Source organism: Macrobrachium rosenbergii, chromosome 17, assembly GCF_040412425.1.
Source record: "Macrobrachium rosenbergii isolate ZJJX-2024 chromosome 17, ASM4041242v1, whole genome shotgun sequence".
Classification (NCBI taxonomy): Eukaryota; Metazoa; Arthropoda; class Malacostraca; order Decapoda; family Palaemonidae; genus Macrobrachium; species Macrobrachium rosenbergii.
This window is the reverse complement of record NC_089757.1, coordinates 2,103,143-2,121,269: the sequence shown is the minus strand read 5'-3', so window position 1 is coordinate 2,121,269 and position 18,127 is coordinate 2,103,143. Positions and strand designations below refer to the sequence as shown.

General features: G+C 39.1%; 1 protein-coding gene across 3 annotated transcripts in view; it reads left to right on the top strand.

The window, feature by feature from the left end:
* LOC136847656 (seizure protein 6 homolog) overlaps positions 1 to 18,127 on the top strand; it is a 73,951-nt gene that overhangs the window by 12,081 nt on the left and 43,743 nt on the right. For all 3 annotated transcript variants that reach the window (XM_067119452.1, XM_067119454.1, XM_067119453.1), the window contains exon 2: positions 12,078 to 12,257. In XM_067119452.1, the coding sequence (XP_066975553.1) occupies positions 12,078 to 12,257 (180 nt within the window). The remainder of the gene's footprint in view (positions 1 to 12,077; positions 12,258 to 18,127) is intronic.

Genomic DNA, 18,127 nt, shown 5'->3' with positions numbered 1-18,127 from the left:
ATACATACGTTTCCAGGAGAGAGCATTGGGCTTTGATTGTGTTTCAGCTGTGAGTCCTCCCCAAAACTTATCACGTTTTACTTTTGGTATGAGGTTTATTTTATGAATTCCACTTTATGACCTAGTTTTCTTAGCTTCGCAAAGGTCTAATGATATACTTGTTCTTTCTTCGTGACATCTGAACACATGGTTAAATGAGCTTGAAAACGTTTTCGGCTGGTACTTGGTGATGTAACGTAGTATGACTTCATATTACTGTACGTTTTATTGGTCTGGACCTGTGGTGTCCTTAGTACTAGTCACAACCATTATCTCATATATTGTGTCAAATCTTACTTACGTTATATTCAATTTTGCGTTCCAGTTCATCGTAACATATCTATCTGTTATGGAGCAGTTCCTACGTGGATACTCGGAAAAATAGGGCTGGTGTTTTCGGCTGAGAAATCTCTAATTATTTTTATACTAAAATGTAAAATGGAATGTTCTACGAGGCAACACTTTTCATGCCATCATCAGATGTTCGAAACTCCTGCCATTTAATCTACCGTCGTTGATCTTCGTAACGCCATTCACTAAACTGTAACGTCAAGGGCGGTTACCGAAGTGCAGTCGAACTGTGCATCAGTACGAATCAAGTCTTCATCTTGTTCCGAGTCACGTATTAAAAAGAGCCAACGTAATAAAAGTAAACGTAACTGCAAACATATTTGGAAGACTACTGACTGATGACGAATAGCAAAAAACACTCCGAAAAGCAAAGACTTTTAATGGATTACACGGGCTCTTGCTTAAGAGGAACCCGTAAAGCGCAGCGTTTCTTGTTCCTTATATTGGGGGCGGAAGGGCGTTTGCACAAACACTACTAACCCAGAACAGTCAAGAGACACATTTCCATCATGGAGAGAAACTCACTTGAAAGATGAGTGACATTTTACTTTTGGCGTCCTGGGAATATGGAAGCTTGCCTTCTTTTAATATTCCACAGCTGATGGAAACTGATCTTAGCAAAAGTGATAATGTACTATAGTGAGTCTTTAGAGTTTTTAGTAGCAGTATCTAGGCTGATAATGATAGCTAAAGTGATAATGTACTATAATGAGTCTTTAGAGTTTTTAATAGCAGCGTCTAGGTTGATAATGATAGATGCGCATTTTTCCTGTATATTCATGTAAATCACTACGCTTTTATACAAATTAACTTCTGTATTGAAATTAGCAGCACCTGTAATAATGCCTGTTTCTGTAAAATGGTATACATCAGTTCCTGTTAGCAGACACGTTTCCAATGAAAATTGAAGATTAATTTTGGAACATTACTAACGATGTCATTGAGACAGGTACAAGATGCCCTGTTCTAATCAAGAATGAACATGAGCAGCTTTCCATCTCTTGATGTATCTCATTTCCCAAATGTTTAAGAAGTCTTTCTCCTCCGATCCTATCCGGTTCAATCTAGTCTAGTCTATCCCACGTCCCTGGAAAAGATATGGTCAAAGATACGGAAAGGATTTATAATGGACGCCAGAGAGCCATTAGATACGACGGCCCTTGAAAAGGTGAGGCGAATCGTTTTGGGGGAGGTGTGCCCCCTTTGTAAAACAGGTTTCTTTTTTCGAAAGTCTTGAACTGCGCCCAAAATGTGTATACAATGCCATCAGTCACTGAGGATTTTCCAAAATAATTGCTTTGTGGAGTGTTCGACCAAACCAACTTGTTTGCATATGTATTTTCGACCTGCTTACAAATTCACTGATCAAATAACTACTGTAAAATAGTTCATCTATTAGAAAATGTAGTAATCATAACCTTAGCGAAAGGCAATCATCCATTAATGGTTTTCGGGAACGCACTTACCTCGGTCTTTGGAAATGGAAGTCGAATTTATCACCCATTACTTTTTTACCGTTAGGCTTAGCCCCTAGCTGTCTCTCGTAAAACGGTCTAACTCAGTTTATTTTTCTCTCCGAAGGCAATGCCTTCAAGGAAAGTAACACATTGGCGACATAGTAAATGCTTTCCTATATTTAGACTTCTGTAAGAGAAGACCGAAGTGCTATGACCCGACCTCTTGTCAGTGAAAGCATAACGTTTAGTGACCCAGATAAGAAATCTGAAAGATTCATAAGCAACGCAGCCGTTGAGTAACGCTGGGTAATAAAAAAAGAATAATATATTCTGTAGTGTCAGGATTTTCATCTAATGGGATTCATGAGGGGTGGCTTATTGTATGCGTTCCACCCCGTTATAGGTCACAGAAAGAAGAGGCACGGGATGGTCATACGCAGTCGGGAGGTGGAGTGTGGTGGGTTAAACGTCTCTGGCTATAAGTCTTTCGTAAATTCTGAGAAGGTGCCCAAGAATTTGAGGTATGTGCTTGTACCCAAAGGAAACGGAATAGAGAGAGAGAGAGAGAGAGAGAGAGAGAGAGAGAGAGAGAGAGAGAGAGAGAGAAATGGTTTGCCAGGTAGAAGTGCTGGATTCTTTTCAAAGTCTTTTCTCTCTCTCTTTCTCTCTCTCTCTCTCTCAATGGAAAGATTGATGGCTTAATCCCTTTAGACAAAGATGCGTTACCATTAGTTTTAGTGAGTGTGCAGCATTATGCACAACAGAACCAGATATTCATGTTATTCCAAGATTATCTCTCTTCGAAGAGAGAGAGAGAGAGAGAGAGAGAGAGAGAGAGAGAGAGAGAGAGAGAGAGAGAAACAATCACGGTAAGTGCTCGTAAAGATAATATGGTGTCCTGACGAACAGCTTCACGTAACGTCTACAAGCCTCTCTGTCACATGTTTGGTTTAAGCATCACAAAATAAATAAATAAAAAAAAATGCAACTAAGACTACCATTATATATGTATCTTGGATCTGCTTTTATTCATCCCATTATCCATTACAGTAACCCGTCGCTGCCAACGGTGCACAGAGTATCGGAGCAATTTCTCGAATCAATATTTTGGAATAAAACTTCCTTTGATCATTGTAGAGATACGGTTACTGATGCAATTCTCCAAGTCTTACCAGGGACCGTAATAATACCTGTTGCACCCACTTGAGAGGAGCCCAGATGTCTGGTTGCTGCTTACGAATTCAGGCCTTCAGATTTCTGGTTTTATGACGCTCGAATAAATCATTCCGCGCAGTAGCAAGATGACTTACGTAAGTTCACCCTGCCTGCACGCGTAAATGCACCCTTCTCCCATGAAGGATCGCATTCAGTACCGCCATTGGAACGTATCGAGATACAGTTAGGAACGGTTTACTCGGGTGGCAACGGCATAGCTCACAAATAACAAACTACTTAGCTCTTTCGTCTCTTAAAACTGCAACAATGGCTTCAGCGGGAAAGCAGCCGAGACGGTCTGCAAATACCAAAAGGAAACAATGGGAAAACAGGAATTGCATTCAAATATCTCCCGACATCTTACTAAAAATGGCGAAACTCACCACTGAAGAGGTGATAAAAAAAATCCTTGGACTAATGATTGCGATACGTCTCATTTGTCTAGGTGACTGACAAGTAGGTATTAGAGGGACTTTTTTTATTTTAATTTTTTGTCGTCTGGACTCGTATAGCCATGAAAGTTTCAAAGCCATCTGAATTTCCCGGCGCTGGTGAGTGACTTATCCACATCAGCGTAGACTGAAGTTACCCTGATTTAGCTGCTAAGGCACCATTAAACTAGTCACGCGTGTATGGAAGCAGTCTCTGCAGCTTATATATATATATATATATATATATATATATATATATATATATATATATATATATATATATATATATATATATATATATCTTTATAAATCCAGGCATATTCCTCAGCTAGCCACATCACGGAACAAGACAGAGGCGAGCGTCCCAGCGGAATTCTTTGATAGCTTGAGGAACCGTGCTTTGACAAAGGGAGTACTGGCTGTACAAACAATACCCCCGGAATTACCTTATGGACGACTGAGAATGGCACGATAATTAAGAGTGACCTACTTTCCTGTGCGGACGCCACTCTGCTAGGGAATATCCGAGAGGGTTTTATGGATGTCATTCGATCGCGTTCTTTTCGGGCGTTTCTTTCTGGTATACTTGACGGAAAGGAATGTGTACGTTTTGTTGTATCGCGCCGGAATGACCCATTTTGTGATGGGCGTTGTCCTTTGTCACGAGGTTTCTCTCTTTTTATTAATTTTGTTCTGTGGCGTTCTGTAGTAACTATGTCTTAAAAATGGGGAAAAGATTTATCGTTTCATCTCAAATACCTAAGGCGCCAGCATCAGCGCATTGATGTCTCCAGGCGAATCCTTGTATTTCTGAGAGGGAGTTTTGTTTAAAAAATATAGCGACCGTAAATTTTATAGGGGACAAATAGGAAATGCTGTAAATACACAGCCTTCAGAGCCTCACAGAAATGCAGAGGAATCAGAAATTATTCTATGAGCGTAAGTGACCTGATCACTTTTCCACTTATTAGTAATTGTTGACGTCACACTTGAGTTCATTAGCAAGAGATCATTATCAGAAAAGAAATTGTTTCTCTTAGATATGATACGGATAAGGCAGGAATGGGGTCAAGGGGGAGAGTGTCATGCCTCCCTCCTACACACACACACACACACACACACACACACACACACACACACACACACACACAGGATAACTGTCGATAGCTTTCCTCTTTCTAGTCACTAATTTCTTCTTTCAGTATTTCTCTTTACCTTCTGTTCAAATGAACGCCATAATCTTTGGAAGCTTGAAATTTCAAGTCAGTGGCCCTCGCGGGCTTGTTCCATATGAATAAAGTTCCTTCTGTATAATAATGACAATAATTTTCCCACTCCAGAAGGGCGGTGGTGTGAAGACTTAAGGTACTCTATGGACCTTGATAAAGGCCGTATACCTTTTTCAATCACGATCACATGTTGAGCTGGGCGGAGTGGTGATCGCCCAAGATTGCTAATCATGTTTCTCTACTCCGGGAGAAAGAGGAAATACCGCGAAAGAATTCCCGAGCGTCGTGCGTCACCATAAGACAAGAACTGGGACAAACGGAACAGGAGTGAAAGTATACAACGCGGACGAGTCGAGTTATTTCCTAGTCTTCTTCTTGAGTCTTCTTCAAGTGCCATTAACGTTCACTTTGCTGCATTTTTTTTTTCTTCTTCTTCTTCTTCTTCTTCTTCTTCTTCTTCTTCTGTTGAAAATGGGCCTTTAATATTTTGTTACATGGAAGTTTTATATGTATTTATGTGCATCGAAGCACCAATATATATATATATATATATATATATATATATATATATATATATATATATATATATATATATATATATATATATGTATAGATAGATAGATACACACACATATAGATACTGTATATATATATGTATATATATACGGTGTGTGTGCACAGGTATAGAGCGGTAGGCAGTCCTGAAAATTAAAATGACGTCAAAGTGCAAGACAGCCTCACCTTTTGTGTGTAGTTTACGTAATGGATTATTTCGTGTGATGCGTTTGGGGAAATGGGCAAAAGGCGCCACATGGCAGCAGTCACTCTCGTCCCGTTACATTAGAAAGCAGGAAGAGATAGCCACTTGGACGCTGCCTAAATCCTGCTTTCGGCTACAGCTGAAGGTGACCCTTAGCGGAGATCATAGGCCCTGTCTGTCTGTCTACGCCAGGATTGACTCTGATGACTTCCACGCTGCGGTTTTACTCATTTTGTTTCCTTTCCGTGTTCAATTCTGGATGCACTTCAGCACCCTTCCAACTGGTCCATCGGACCGTCATTTTTTTCTCTGTTGCGAAATGAAATCTTTCAGTCAGTGACACAGGTGTTTGCTGCTTTTTAATAGCTGCTTTTTTAGAAGTAATGTAGAAAAAGACCTAACTTAATCTTGGTTTTCCATTTATCAGTAATTTATTTAAAAAAAAAAACGTTAACGATCTTTATCTGTGGGAGTGTTAGGGACGTCTTGGATCTCACACGACAAAGTGAATATCTGGGACGCCACATCACGCAATTCTTAAAGTCGACAAAAAAGATACACACGTTATCCAGTCTCAGTCAATCGTCCCTGGCCATCTTGCAAGGAGGACTTGAGTAAAGAGATGTCTGTGAAACTGATGGCTTGGCGGCAATGGATGTTTGTCCGGCTCAGTCTCCAACGTGAAGCTCATGCGAAGTAGGAGGTACAGAAGACGAATGAAAGAAAACTCTCTTCTTGAAAGAAAACCGATAAGAGTCCTGTGGATACCAGCAGAGATGTACTGAATATCTTGCCAAGACCCATGAAGTTAAAAAAAACACTTGCCACTTAACTCGGTAAAAAAAAAAAAAACTGTAATATGAATCAAACACGAGCAATCAATAACGAACGTATAAACCTCTGCTAAGGACCTTTTTACATATGCGGGTGCTTGGGAAAGCTGTCTTTGCACTCTCTCGTGGGATATTTCAAGAAGAGAAGAAAAGCTTATGACGAAATTTGCCAGATATATTCAGTAGGTGACCTCCTCGAGGTGATTAACTTTTGGGACGAATAGATTTAAAGTTGAAATGACAAGATCTCCTCAACTGAGCCGATTCTTCCCAGATTTATTATTCTGTAGGGGGCTACGCAAAAATATGAGTCATGTTACATCAAATTCTGTTTATGCACACAGCCACACAGATTAGAACGACTTCAACTATTAAGGTAGTAAATAGAAACAATATGAAGACCCATGACTAGGAAACTAATGCATAATGCGTTAAATGTCTGTTTAGGTGCGGCAATTGACCAATTGGAAACGTTCCCAGTACAGGATGAGGGGCGGAATGTTGGCAAGAAGAAAACATCGCCAGGCGTAAGCAGGACCCACTGCAAGTCTTGAAGGAGTCTTAGGTGCCTGTGACCTTGCGTAACCTACTAAAATCTGCCAGTTTCTTAGTCTTCGTAACAAAGACAGTGACATCGTTACTGACTAACTACGACGCAGGTTTTGTGATGACATATTTTTCTCTCTCTCTCTCCTTCTGTCAGTTAAATACGCCAGTACACAGAGGCAAGTTATCAACGTCAATGAAATTCTCCTGGTAAGGCAACCGTGGTGGCATAATTTCTCAGATTGTTCTGCTCTCGTCATCCTTTAGTGCTGTCGGTTTGTGAATGCCTTCTACCCAGCCTTCTGAGTGCGGGTATCAGGGTTGGCGTGTTGCCCATATGGGCTGCGACCGGTGTTAACCAATTTGGGTGCCCACTGTTTGTCATGGACCTGACATCGTTAGCTCGAGCCAGCTCGAGTGCAGTTTCGCTACAGAAAATGTTATGAATTTTATTGCCATGTCTCTATGTACCTGTTTTTTTTTTTTTTTTTTTTGTCCACGTGTTTACATACCAGTGAAGAAATTGGGTATTAGTTTTTATATGTCCTTTAAAGCTTTCCTTCTGCAAAATAGCAATTTAGAATCGTACCTTTTCTTCGATATTTTCTCTTTATTAGGTCGGTATAATGTTTTCGACAGTCTTCATTTCGTGCACTGCCGTTATCTGTACTTCGTCTCCTCATTCCACTTAGAAACGATACACAGTAATCAGATTTTTTTTGGAGCAAATGATGGTTTGATCGTGGTGTAAACTCGACCACATTGGAAGCACCTCAGACAAAAAAAAAAAAAAAAAAAAAAAAAACTTCACTTGAGAGCAGTTGCTAAAAAACTGACACACTGCTGGAATTCCTTTTTTTTGCGAGGAAACGCATCAATTCTGGGCCAGGAGCAGAATGGTTAAAGGGCGTAAGACCCAGAGGCAAAACTTGCTGACTGATGTAAGTAGGAGTCTTATTTTGCTGGGGAGACGTACATTCCAGAGGACTGTAATTTATAGATTATGGAAACGTGCAAATATGAACGAAGATATTTTTAAGTATATGCTTATATTTATTTATATATCTGGATATGAATATGGGTCAGCTCTTAGTAACATACTCATACACATCATGTGTGTGTATATTGATAAAGCAAACCCCGGAATAGCCTTAAGAATATTAAGTATGTTTACTCAGTTACCTGAATAATAATAATAATAATAATAATAATAATAATAATAATAATAATAATGATTTTTATATGTGCCCAAAAGTAAAATAATAATATTAATAATAATTTTTATATGTGCCCAATTACTTTTGGTAATCTTTCCTGTGCTTTATCCACTTATGATTTAAATTACTCATTTGCTATTTACCACCTAACGCCTTCTACTCGGTTAATCCTTTGAACTTGCCCTTTGTTCTGTTTCCTGATCGACGCACCTTCGCATTCATATTAAGAGAGAAAAAAACTCATTCTTCGCGTCATTGTGAGTGGGTACATAACAGTACTTGGAGTAATCGAGTATAGAAAGCCCGCTCCCGCGCAAGGCGCCCGTAATACCATGTCGTTTTCAGCGCCATTTCCTTGGTCCCCCTCCAAAAAGCGACGTTGCTGGGACTTCCCGGCGCTTCACTCTTCACTTCCGCCGTCACTTCACACTTGTAATTCTCCCTTCGTCAGAATCTCTTCATCGCGCCGTTTCCCTCGGTCTCGCTTTGGTAATCCGTTCATGCGTCTGTGTTCCCGGACTCTTGTGACCCTTCAGTCTTTAAAAGAGTGACGCGTCTCTTCCTTCCCTTCTCCTCCTCCTCTTCTTCCTCCACTTTTTCTTGTTGTCTCCGGGTCCGGGCTGCCTATGGACATTTAGTTATCAGTCTGACTGCATCTATGAGTTGACGTTTAAGCAACCGAGGCAGGGGCTTTTGCACATTAAACCGAAGTGTTACAGTGCCTCTGTAGTAAAGGTTGTGTCTCAAATTCTTTCAGGTGATATTTTTAAACACAGCGATAAATGATACAAATGCCTTGGATACAGTGATACTGTATTTCACAGCTGAGGTTTCTCAAAGTTATGCAATTCCCTCACTTCTCCTTAGAAGTTATTGACTTGTGTGAAAATACCGATTGAAACGCTTCACGAAACAACTTGTCACTGTTTGTTCGTTGCAGTTAAAAAAGCTCGTAGAACAGGAAAATCCCGCTAGTGAAAAGGTCATGGGGCTGTAAACGACACAGTACTCATTATCGTGAGGGCAATTAAGTGCTATCAAGATTTCAGGTCACCGCCACGAATCTTCGAATATCACTGAGGTACCTGGCAGATAACTTTATTTGGGTAAAATAGATCACCGTTGCGCGCGCACACACACACAAAACCACACATACACACACACACACACACACACACACACACACACACACATATATATATATATATATATATATATATATATATATATATATATATATATATATATATATATATGTATATATATTTATATATATATTTAAGGTTTGTACTGTATGCAAGGGCTCTAATAGGGCATTTAAAATTTTGATGATCCCATTTATGTTACACTCTCAATAGGAAAGCGATTAATATCAATATATTTTGGTAAATACAAAGAACAACACAGTTACTTTGTTTCCAAGCCTTTTTCCAGCGAAGATATCTTTGCCATTTACTCTTATTTGTGAATTAACCTGGAGATAGCATCTGCTAATGTAAGCAGTTAAGTAGAGATGATAAAATGCTCTGCCTAGACACTTTTTGAAAACCTTTGTAATATCATCTTTTCCAGTAATTTTTGCAGATGTTCGTGAGTCGCAATGCCCCACAGATATGATCACGTAAATTTCGTAAAGTAGGCCTGACCACAGTCGAAAATAATTGCAGTTAGACCGAATAAGTTAGGCACTTGTAGGCTTCAACCTTGATAAGAATTTACCTTCAAGCGAAGATTGGTCTTTAAATCTGTTAAAACACTTGATAAACCAAAAGAGAGAGTTAATTCTGGTTCAATTATTCAGGTAGATATTTCTCCCATTAAGAAGGTGTTAGACATTTTCAACTATAACATAAATCTGAAACACTTGGCGTTTTAGGAGGATGAGATCTTACTCTGGGAGAATCCAGTTCAACGGCCTTTTGAAAGCTGGTGAAAGTACAACTTCTGATCAAAGAGAGCAAAATAAATGACTTATGATTTTCAACATCTTTGCAAAGTAAACTGTGAGGAGTCAGTTGCACGATGAAAGGTTCTAGTAAGAGTTAGTGAAAGTCCTTAGATCGCTCGATTCATCAGAGTGAAGAAAATTTGAGTTTTTAACCAATATTGACTCGGTTCAGAGTTATCTTTGCTTTTTTTTCTGTTTTTTAGTGTGGGCTAAGACTGTGCAACTGTTCAATATATGGACAATAGTAAAATTGTCCCCTAAGACCTGTTTTATTTTGAAGAAACGAGTACGTTTCTCCTCCATTATACGCTATCGTAGCGACACACGCATTACACATATTCCTTTCCTCACCCAAGAAAATTTCTTGACTTCAGATAGTTTCAATGGGTAGGCAGTTTTATCACATTCTGTGCTATAGCCTCAGTTCTTCTGACCATTTATTCGTTCGGAAACAAAATGATATACAAAGAAGTTGCGCGGAGCTCAGTACTTACTGCATTGTCCCGCCAACTTTGTGTAACTGTGGTCCTTAACCATTATGCAGTTGTCAAGTTCTTTTCCTGTACTGGGCTGCTTTCCTTATTGGAGCCCTTGTGCTTGTAGCATTCAGTTTTTCCAGTTGGGTAACAGCTTGTTAATAATAATAATAATAATAATAATAATAATAATAATAATAATAATAATGTGCTATTTTAGTTTTGTAAAGCTGAAATGTTTTGTTTCTAGTGGAAGTTACGACGTTGTAAGAAAATAATCTCTTGGACTGCAAAATTCGGAGAGCTTGAAGTACTCTCTCGCCTTCCTGCTAATAAGATTAGACCTAAATTTGTTTTCAGTCTGGAAAATGACAATTTCCTCTGTATTTCATGCAGTGGCTTTAATGCAAATTTCGTTGAAGAAAATATCAGCGCAATCGTATTTGGGAACGTGACCCGATTTCGTATCTTTGTGTTCGACCCTACCCTTTTATCCGGGTTGTACGGACTACTTTATTTTATCGAAAAGATAGTGAGGATGTGGAGCGCGGAGACTATTCTTTGCAAATTTGGAGATATTAACCGAAATATATACTAACGAAGGAAATAAGCCTTTTAAGGCATGTGGTTGGTAAATAAATGCTATAAAACATACAGTAATCATTTGTACGGTTTATGTGGTATACATAAATTTTGTTAAACGACAGACTAAACCAACTGTAGGTTAACACTCTTGGCCAATGTTGTTGTTGAGTGACTAATGAACAATATGGGAATGACGCAAGCACACGCTGACGGTAGAATGGAAATGTCCTTTGTGTTTGTGCCTGATTACGTTTTCCCCTTTGTTTAGTGCGTACAGGAGCAGGGAGAGAAACCATCTAGAAACTGTAAATAAAGATTGCTTCCCAAAACAAAGTCAACATCAGGGCTGTTGGTGCAATCACATCAATCTGTAGACGACTGATTTAAAGGGATTTTGCAAAATCGTGACAAGCTGTTTTAGCACTGACAAACGTTCAGATTGCTCTGGGAATAAGACGCAAATGCAAGCCTCTTAATAAAGGCCAAGTGTGGCTTTGATATTCTCAAGAAGGTTTTAGGAAATCGTTACCACTGATTTACAAACTAATGCCGATACGAATTTCATTGGAAGGCAATTCTCTGGTTAGATTAGATCTTCGGTACATCACAGAGCTAAGTAGTCTTATGTTCTCCAGTGTTATGGATCTGGGGATCCGGTCCTTAAATTGTCTTCGCTCCAGTGATCCACTGAACGGAGCAGTAATGACTGCGCAATGACTTGTTATTGACTGACACGCTACCATTACTATTTACTCAAACGTAAGTGGCTTTGATTATGCGTCTGTCTCACTGGTGGACGACAACTTAAGCATTCATCTCTGTTGTAATACACTTCTGGATGGTATTGTGAATCTCTGTCTGATTGTACGTCTCTGTTTACTTATTTTAAGTTGATTGAGTAGAAAACCAGTTATTCATTCTTCTTAGTTTTTCTATTTCAGGACGGTGCTCGAAAACCTGTTTAATATTTACCTGTCGACTTTATTTCAGGCTGGTGTTGTGGGTTTCCCGGGGCCCCCTCCCATTCCTCGGTCACATTCTCGGACAACAGCCTCGAGACCAACACCATCGCCTCGTACTCGTGTGACCGAGGCTTCGAACTCTTGGGTCCAGCGAGGAAGATCTGCGGCGAAAATGGCACTTGGACACCTCCCGGCATTCCTTTCTGTGGTGAGTATCGGCTTACGCTCAAGGAGACTGTTGCGCAGTTGAAATCTCCGCTGTTTCCATAAGGATTTCATCAAATGTTCCCCTTTTGGAATCCTTTGGCCTGCGGCATTCTGCTTCTTCGCCAGGGGTTACAGCTAGGCTTATGTTAATGATAATCACGATAATAAAAATTGACAATTACATTTCGCTGGACTGTGTTGCTTCTGTGGTATTTTTATGCCGTGCTTCATTTGATGTTAGTTAGGAAGTCGTTCTTGATAACCCTATTACCTGTTTATCTGCTTACCTTCAAGTCTGGCAAGATTAATATCTTATATGTTATCCTACAAGAAATTATATTTGGAGAATGATTCATCTGATGGACACGATTTTACAGAATTTGGCTGTGAGTCTGTGGAAATTATTAATCATCCCCAATAATGAGTCTTCTGTTTTGATGTATAGCCGTTGATATTGAGGTGTCTATTAATCATTTTCACATACACACCTATCTCTCTCTCTCTCTCTCTCTCTCTCTCTCTCTCTCTCTCTCTCTCTCTCTCTCTCTCTCTCTCTCTCTATATATATATATATATATATATATATATATATATCTTGCAGAGGTTCTTTGTGAATGCCAAGTTTACATGAATGTCTTTTACTGTAATTTGACAGAGTTCTATGAAGTTCAGAACCATATATTTCGATTAACAGTCATCATTAATCCAGAGCACTGGTAAATGTTTGCTTATTTATTTCTTTTTTCAAAATGATTTATTTCCCATACATTATATGTTTAGTGCATCTATAAAAGCATTTCCCAACACTGTGTATCACTGTCTGTGTTTTTCATTTTGATTTTAGCTAATAAGAACCGACTGTTAAATCATGTAACTAAATGTCACATTTACATATTGGCTCTTTGGAAAACGTTTTTATGGGTGCACAAATGCCTGATTTTATTTCTCGTCTTGATTGAGCTCAAGGTTGCCAGAAGCTTCGTTCATCACCCCCTGTGCGTACACGCCTGCTTCAGGATGTGTGGAATAGGGACCTTTAATCGAGCATGACCCGGCATTTCATCTTCAACAATTACTATTAGAAGGTCTCTCTGTCTCTTAGCCTCCTTTGAAAGTCGATTCTTCCAGACCTTTTATAGTTTGTGTTCTATTTTGTCAGTGGTCAATATCCAAAAATAATCCAAAAATAATCATTGTTTCTATACATATATTATTGTTCTAGGGGATTGCTGCTGACTTTGGCCTTTTATTGCTCGTATAAGTGGTGTGTCAGATTTTTGGCGCTTACAGTTGCTGCGTTATCTCTTTGAGCTTTGACAGAATACTGATAATAAGACCAGACTTGATCATCACTTTTCCTTGTTAAAGAAATCGCTTTTAATTTTCTATGCAGAACAACATTACCTTTGAACAGTTTATGTTACCATTTCCCTATGGCTGTGCGGTGAGGTTTTTCGAAAGACGAACAGAATGATTGCGGAGAAACTACGGACGTTCCTACGCGGGATTTGGTCCTCATTTGGCCCACACTAGAACTAGCCGAGCGTAAATTACCCACATTGAGTAGTCAGTCTTATCTCAAGAATGGGTAAAAATAAACAAATAAAATATCAGAACCTTAGGCTTATTAAAGAATTTGTTTCAAACAATTTGCTGGAATCAAGTTTGATGAAAAGGTTTGTGACAATCTTATTAACGAGTTGTTTCCAACGATCTGCATCCGAGATTTCAAGATGTTGGTGCGAGCTGGTCTTGTCATTTGTTTAAGTAACTAAAAGTCTTAAGCCACCGTCAATTGCCGTGTGTGAATCTTGTTCATGAATTGATTCCAAGCCGCTTGCGACAGTAGAAGACCAGAAATTGTTGTTAGTGCTGCAAAAGGTGTCTCTCGTGATTGGACCTCCAGATGGTGGGAGGAGAAGGAGGGGAGTAGAAAGAGGTGGAGGAGCAGGAGGAGGAGGTGTCGTTAACTCTCCCTAGCGAGCGAACGACCAAAATCGTGGCCCTCCTCTTTTACCTGCGGCTATTACCTAGCAGATTGGTGTCTTGAAGTTGAATGGCCTCTGCCTCTTCTTCGTTTCTTGAGACTTGACGACAGCGTCTGTTTTCTTATTGTCGTGTCCTAATGCCACTGCGGCGTCTGATGGTTGGAGAAAGCATCTTTGCTTCGAAATGAGTATCTCTACTTATCTTCCTCGATGTTGCAACAGCCTCAAACGTTGGTATCGGTTATTTAGGATGGCATGATGGTGATTTCTTTATCTGTGCCTCATCGATGAAGATGTAAGAGATTAATTATGTATGAAACTTGTCCAACATCCTCGTCAGAGATATAGATGCAAATACAGCTGTTCCTGCTGGATCAACCACGAATATATTAATAATAATGAGGACTTTGCTGATAGCGCATCATCTTGTTTGTCTCGAGCTAACAGTTCCTCCGTTTTCATTCTCCCTGAATGAGACGACTCCGGGGTGGATTCCGACAGAGTCGTTCGAGCGTTCAACAGCGCAAACGCAATAAACACTTCCCAATGCGAACCGTTTAACAGAATCCCGCCGATCTCTCGACTTCCTAGTAACTGCTGAAGATACTGTTTGCTCTTATTTCGTATAAAAATAGTGCTTTTGATTTAACCGGAGCGAAAAGCACTGGAAAACAAAAACAACTGCCTGTCGAAATTAGAACTCAGCGTTTCCATGGATTTGCAGAGAAAAACGCTCATTTTCATGACAACAAGAGGAAGAACCAAATGAATAAAATCGGTGCTGCCTCTTTTGTTCGTGATGCTGACGACTTAGTAACTTCACTTAGTCCAGCCCCGAATAAATTACGAGAAAACTGGGAGATGGAGAAGGGTGGACCTTTCAAGACGAGACAACCGCAAAATTAAACATATACACTAGATGTGATGGATTTTCCTCGCCCCTCCGCCATCTTGGATTCATCTTGAAGTCGAGTTTACCAGCCACACGACCTACTTACAAAAACAGAAGACTTTTTTTTTATATATATCTTTTCCAAACTGACCATTTTGATTTTCTTATCATTAGAAGTCACTCTTGAACGAATGGAAATGCAAGAGAACGACGCTCGTATAGACGCTGCTAGACTATCTTAAATCGCCATGGTTGTTTATATATATATATATATATATATATATATATATATATATATATATATATATATATATATATATATATATATATATATATATATATATATATATATATATATATATATATATATATATATATATATATATATATATATATATATATATATATATATATATATATATATATATAATAACTAATTGTTTGTTGATTAACTGATGCTTTCTGTTACTTGTTAGCTTCTTTCTTCAACTTTTTTTCTCATTTTCTTTACATGCAGGCATTCTATCCCTCAGAAAGCTAGCTTTACAAGAAAATGTTTTTTTTTCAGTTCCGCCCTCTCACGTCGACCGACAACGTTAATAATGTTAATAAAGTCCCTTTAGGTTATTGGCCTCCCTTTTAGACGTTTACCAGCATCGTGCAGCAAGAATTGTTCTAAAAAAGCGAGCTGTCCGCGAAGGAGATTGTTGTAAAGGTCACAATATTTTCGCCTCTGACCTTGGGCGATAAGGTCACCTTCTATAGATTGTTGTAAAGGTCACAATATTTTCGCCTCTGACCTTGGGCGATAAGGTCACCTTCTATCTCTGGTTACCGAAGGGCAAGGCGCATTCAGGGGTCAGGTCACCGAGGTCACGAAGTTATCTATTGAATCTACTGTAGGTTTCCAGTCAGTTACGATGGTTACCACTACTCGTTTTGAGATGGGGCGAGAAGAAGACGGAACAGATCATGTATACGCACACACAAATGTATATATATATATATATACACATATATGTATATGTATATATATATGTATATGTATAAGCATTGAGCTACAAACGTCCTTTAATATCCAATTCACTCTACCTCGGGAATAATATATTTTCAAGTTGGCCGTGTGGTTAAATCTACTGTAGGTTTCCAGTCAGTTACGATGGTTACCACTACTCGTTTTGAGATGGGGCGGGAAGAAGACGGAACAGATCATGTATACGCACACACAAATGTATATATATATACACATATATGTATATGTATATATATATGTATGTGTATAAGCATTAAGCTACAAACGTCCTTTAATATCCAATTCACTCTACCTCGGGAATGATATATTTTCAAGTTGGCCGTGTGGTTAAAATTAGCGTCACTGTAGTCCTGAGTTCTTCTCTTCTGTGGTTCGAGCCCACGAGACGGCGAACTTATCATCAACTAAAATATTCCCCTTCGAGTAACGTATATGAAAATATATTATTCCCGAGGTAGATTGAATTGGATGTTAAAGGACGTTTGTAGCTTAATGCTTGTATATGAATCACGGTGATGTGATAAAAATTCATTCATGTATATATATATATATATATATATATATATATATATATATATATATATATATATATATATATATATATATATATATATATAATGTTCCCCAACTGGGGTTGCTCAGAGCAAAACAGCCTCGCAATCACTGCCGCATTCACGTTGAATCGTGGAATGAATGATCGGCAAGCGCAGAAAATTTTCATGAAATTGAAAAGGAAGGATTTTAGTATCCAGGACAATGAAGAATGAGAGGAATTTATTTCTGGTGATAGAGATTCATTTCTCGTCATAATGTGGTTCGGATTCCACAATAAGCTGTAGGTCCCGTTGCTAGGTAACCAGTTGGTTCGTAGCCACGTGAAATAAATATAATCCTTCGGGCCAGCCCTAGGAGAGCTGTTAACCAGCTCAGTGCGTCTGGTTAAACTAAGATATACTTAGTATCCAGGAAATTACGAGAGGGCGCGCATGATTGATTTGAATATGAAGGTGTGTGTTGGGGTTCGATGGTTCGCTGATGAGCCTTCTAGGTAAGTATGAGTATTTGATCTATTTCTCCCTTGAAAAGGAACTCCAGGAGGCATTCGGGAACTCTTTGAGGATGAGGTTGAAAGCCCCATGCTCTTTTCTATCCTAGCTAAGACCCTCAACGGTCGACTGCCTTCCAGATGCATAATTAGCTTCTCAGGTTAACAGATGAAAACGATATTTGCTGGAAATTTACCTAAGTCGATTCCCCTATCTTAGGATCGAATTCCATAGAGAGAGAGAGAGAGAGAGAGAGAGAGAGAGAGAGAGAGAGAGAAGGGGGGGGGGATTCCACAACATAGCAGAATGCATAATATCACATATATATTTAAATGATGCTGTTTAGGGAGAAAGTAAAGGCCTATTTTCCATTCAAAGTCGTTAAGAGAAAAGGCGTCTCCTTGATTTCTTAGAGACAAGTTTCGCTCTGCTAAATTCGCCACTTATCGAAAACATGAATGTCTAACATAAATGAGAAAATGTCAATCAATTTTCTGTCTAGCTTTGCAACATGAGCTTGTTGACGAGATGTATTAAAAATAGATATCCCAAAAGATATAGCTCCATGAAAAAAGAATACGCCATTAGAAAGGAAGGACGAGAATTGAGTTGAAAAAGATAAAAAAAAAAAAATAAAACGGGAGGGAGGAAATAATTGCGTAGAGGAACGAAGACTCCGTTGGTCGACCTTGGACGTAACCTGTTTGTTGCTCGAAGCGAGAGTTCGCCAGCACAAGGTCCCATAAAATTAGAAGTTCAAATTGCACGAGTTTCGAACACATTGTCATACGGGAGAGTCGGGAGCTAAGCTTGCCCATTTTAAAGCCAGGACTTTTTTTTAAGTGTGGCAGGCCTCTGTAATGCAATGAATGCGAAAGATGGAAGTCGAACATAATTCTGAAATGTCAGTGT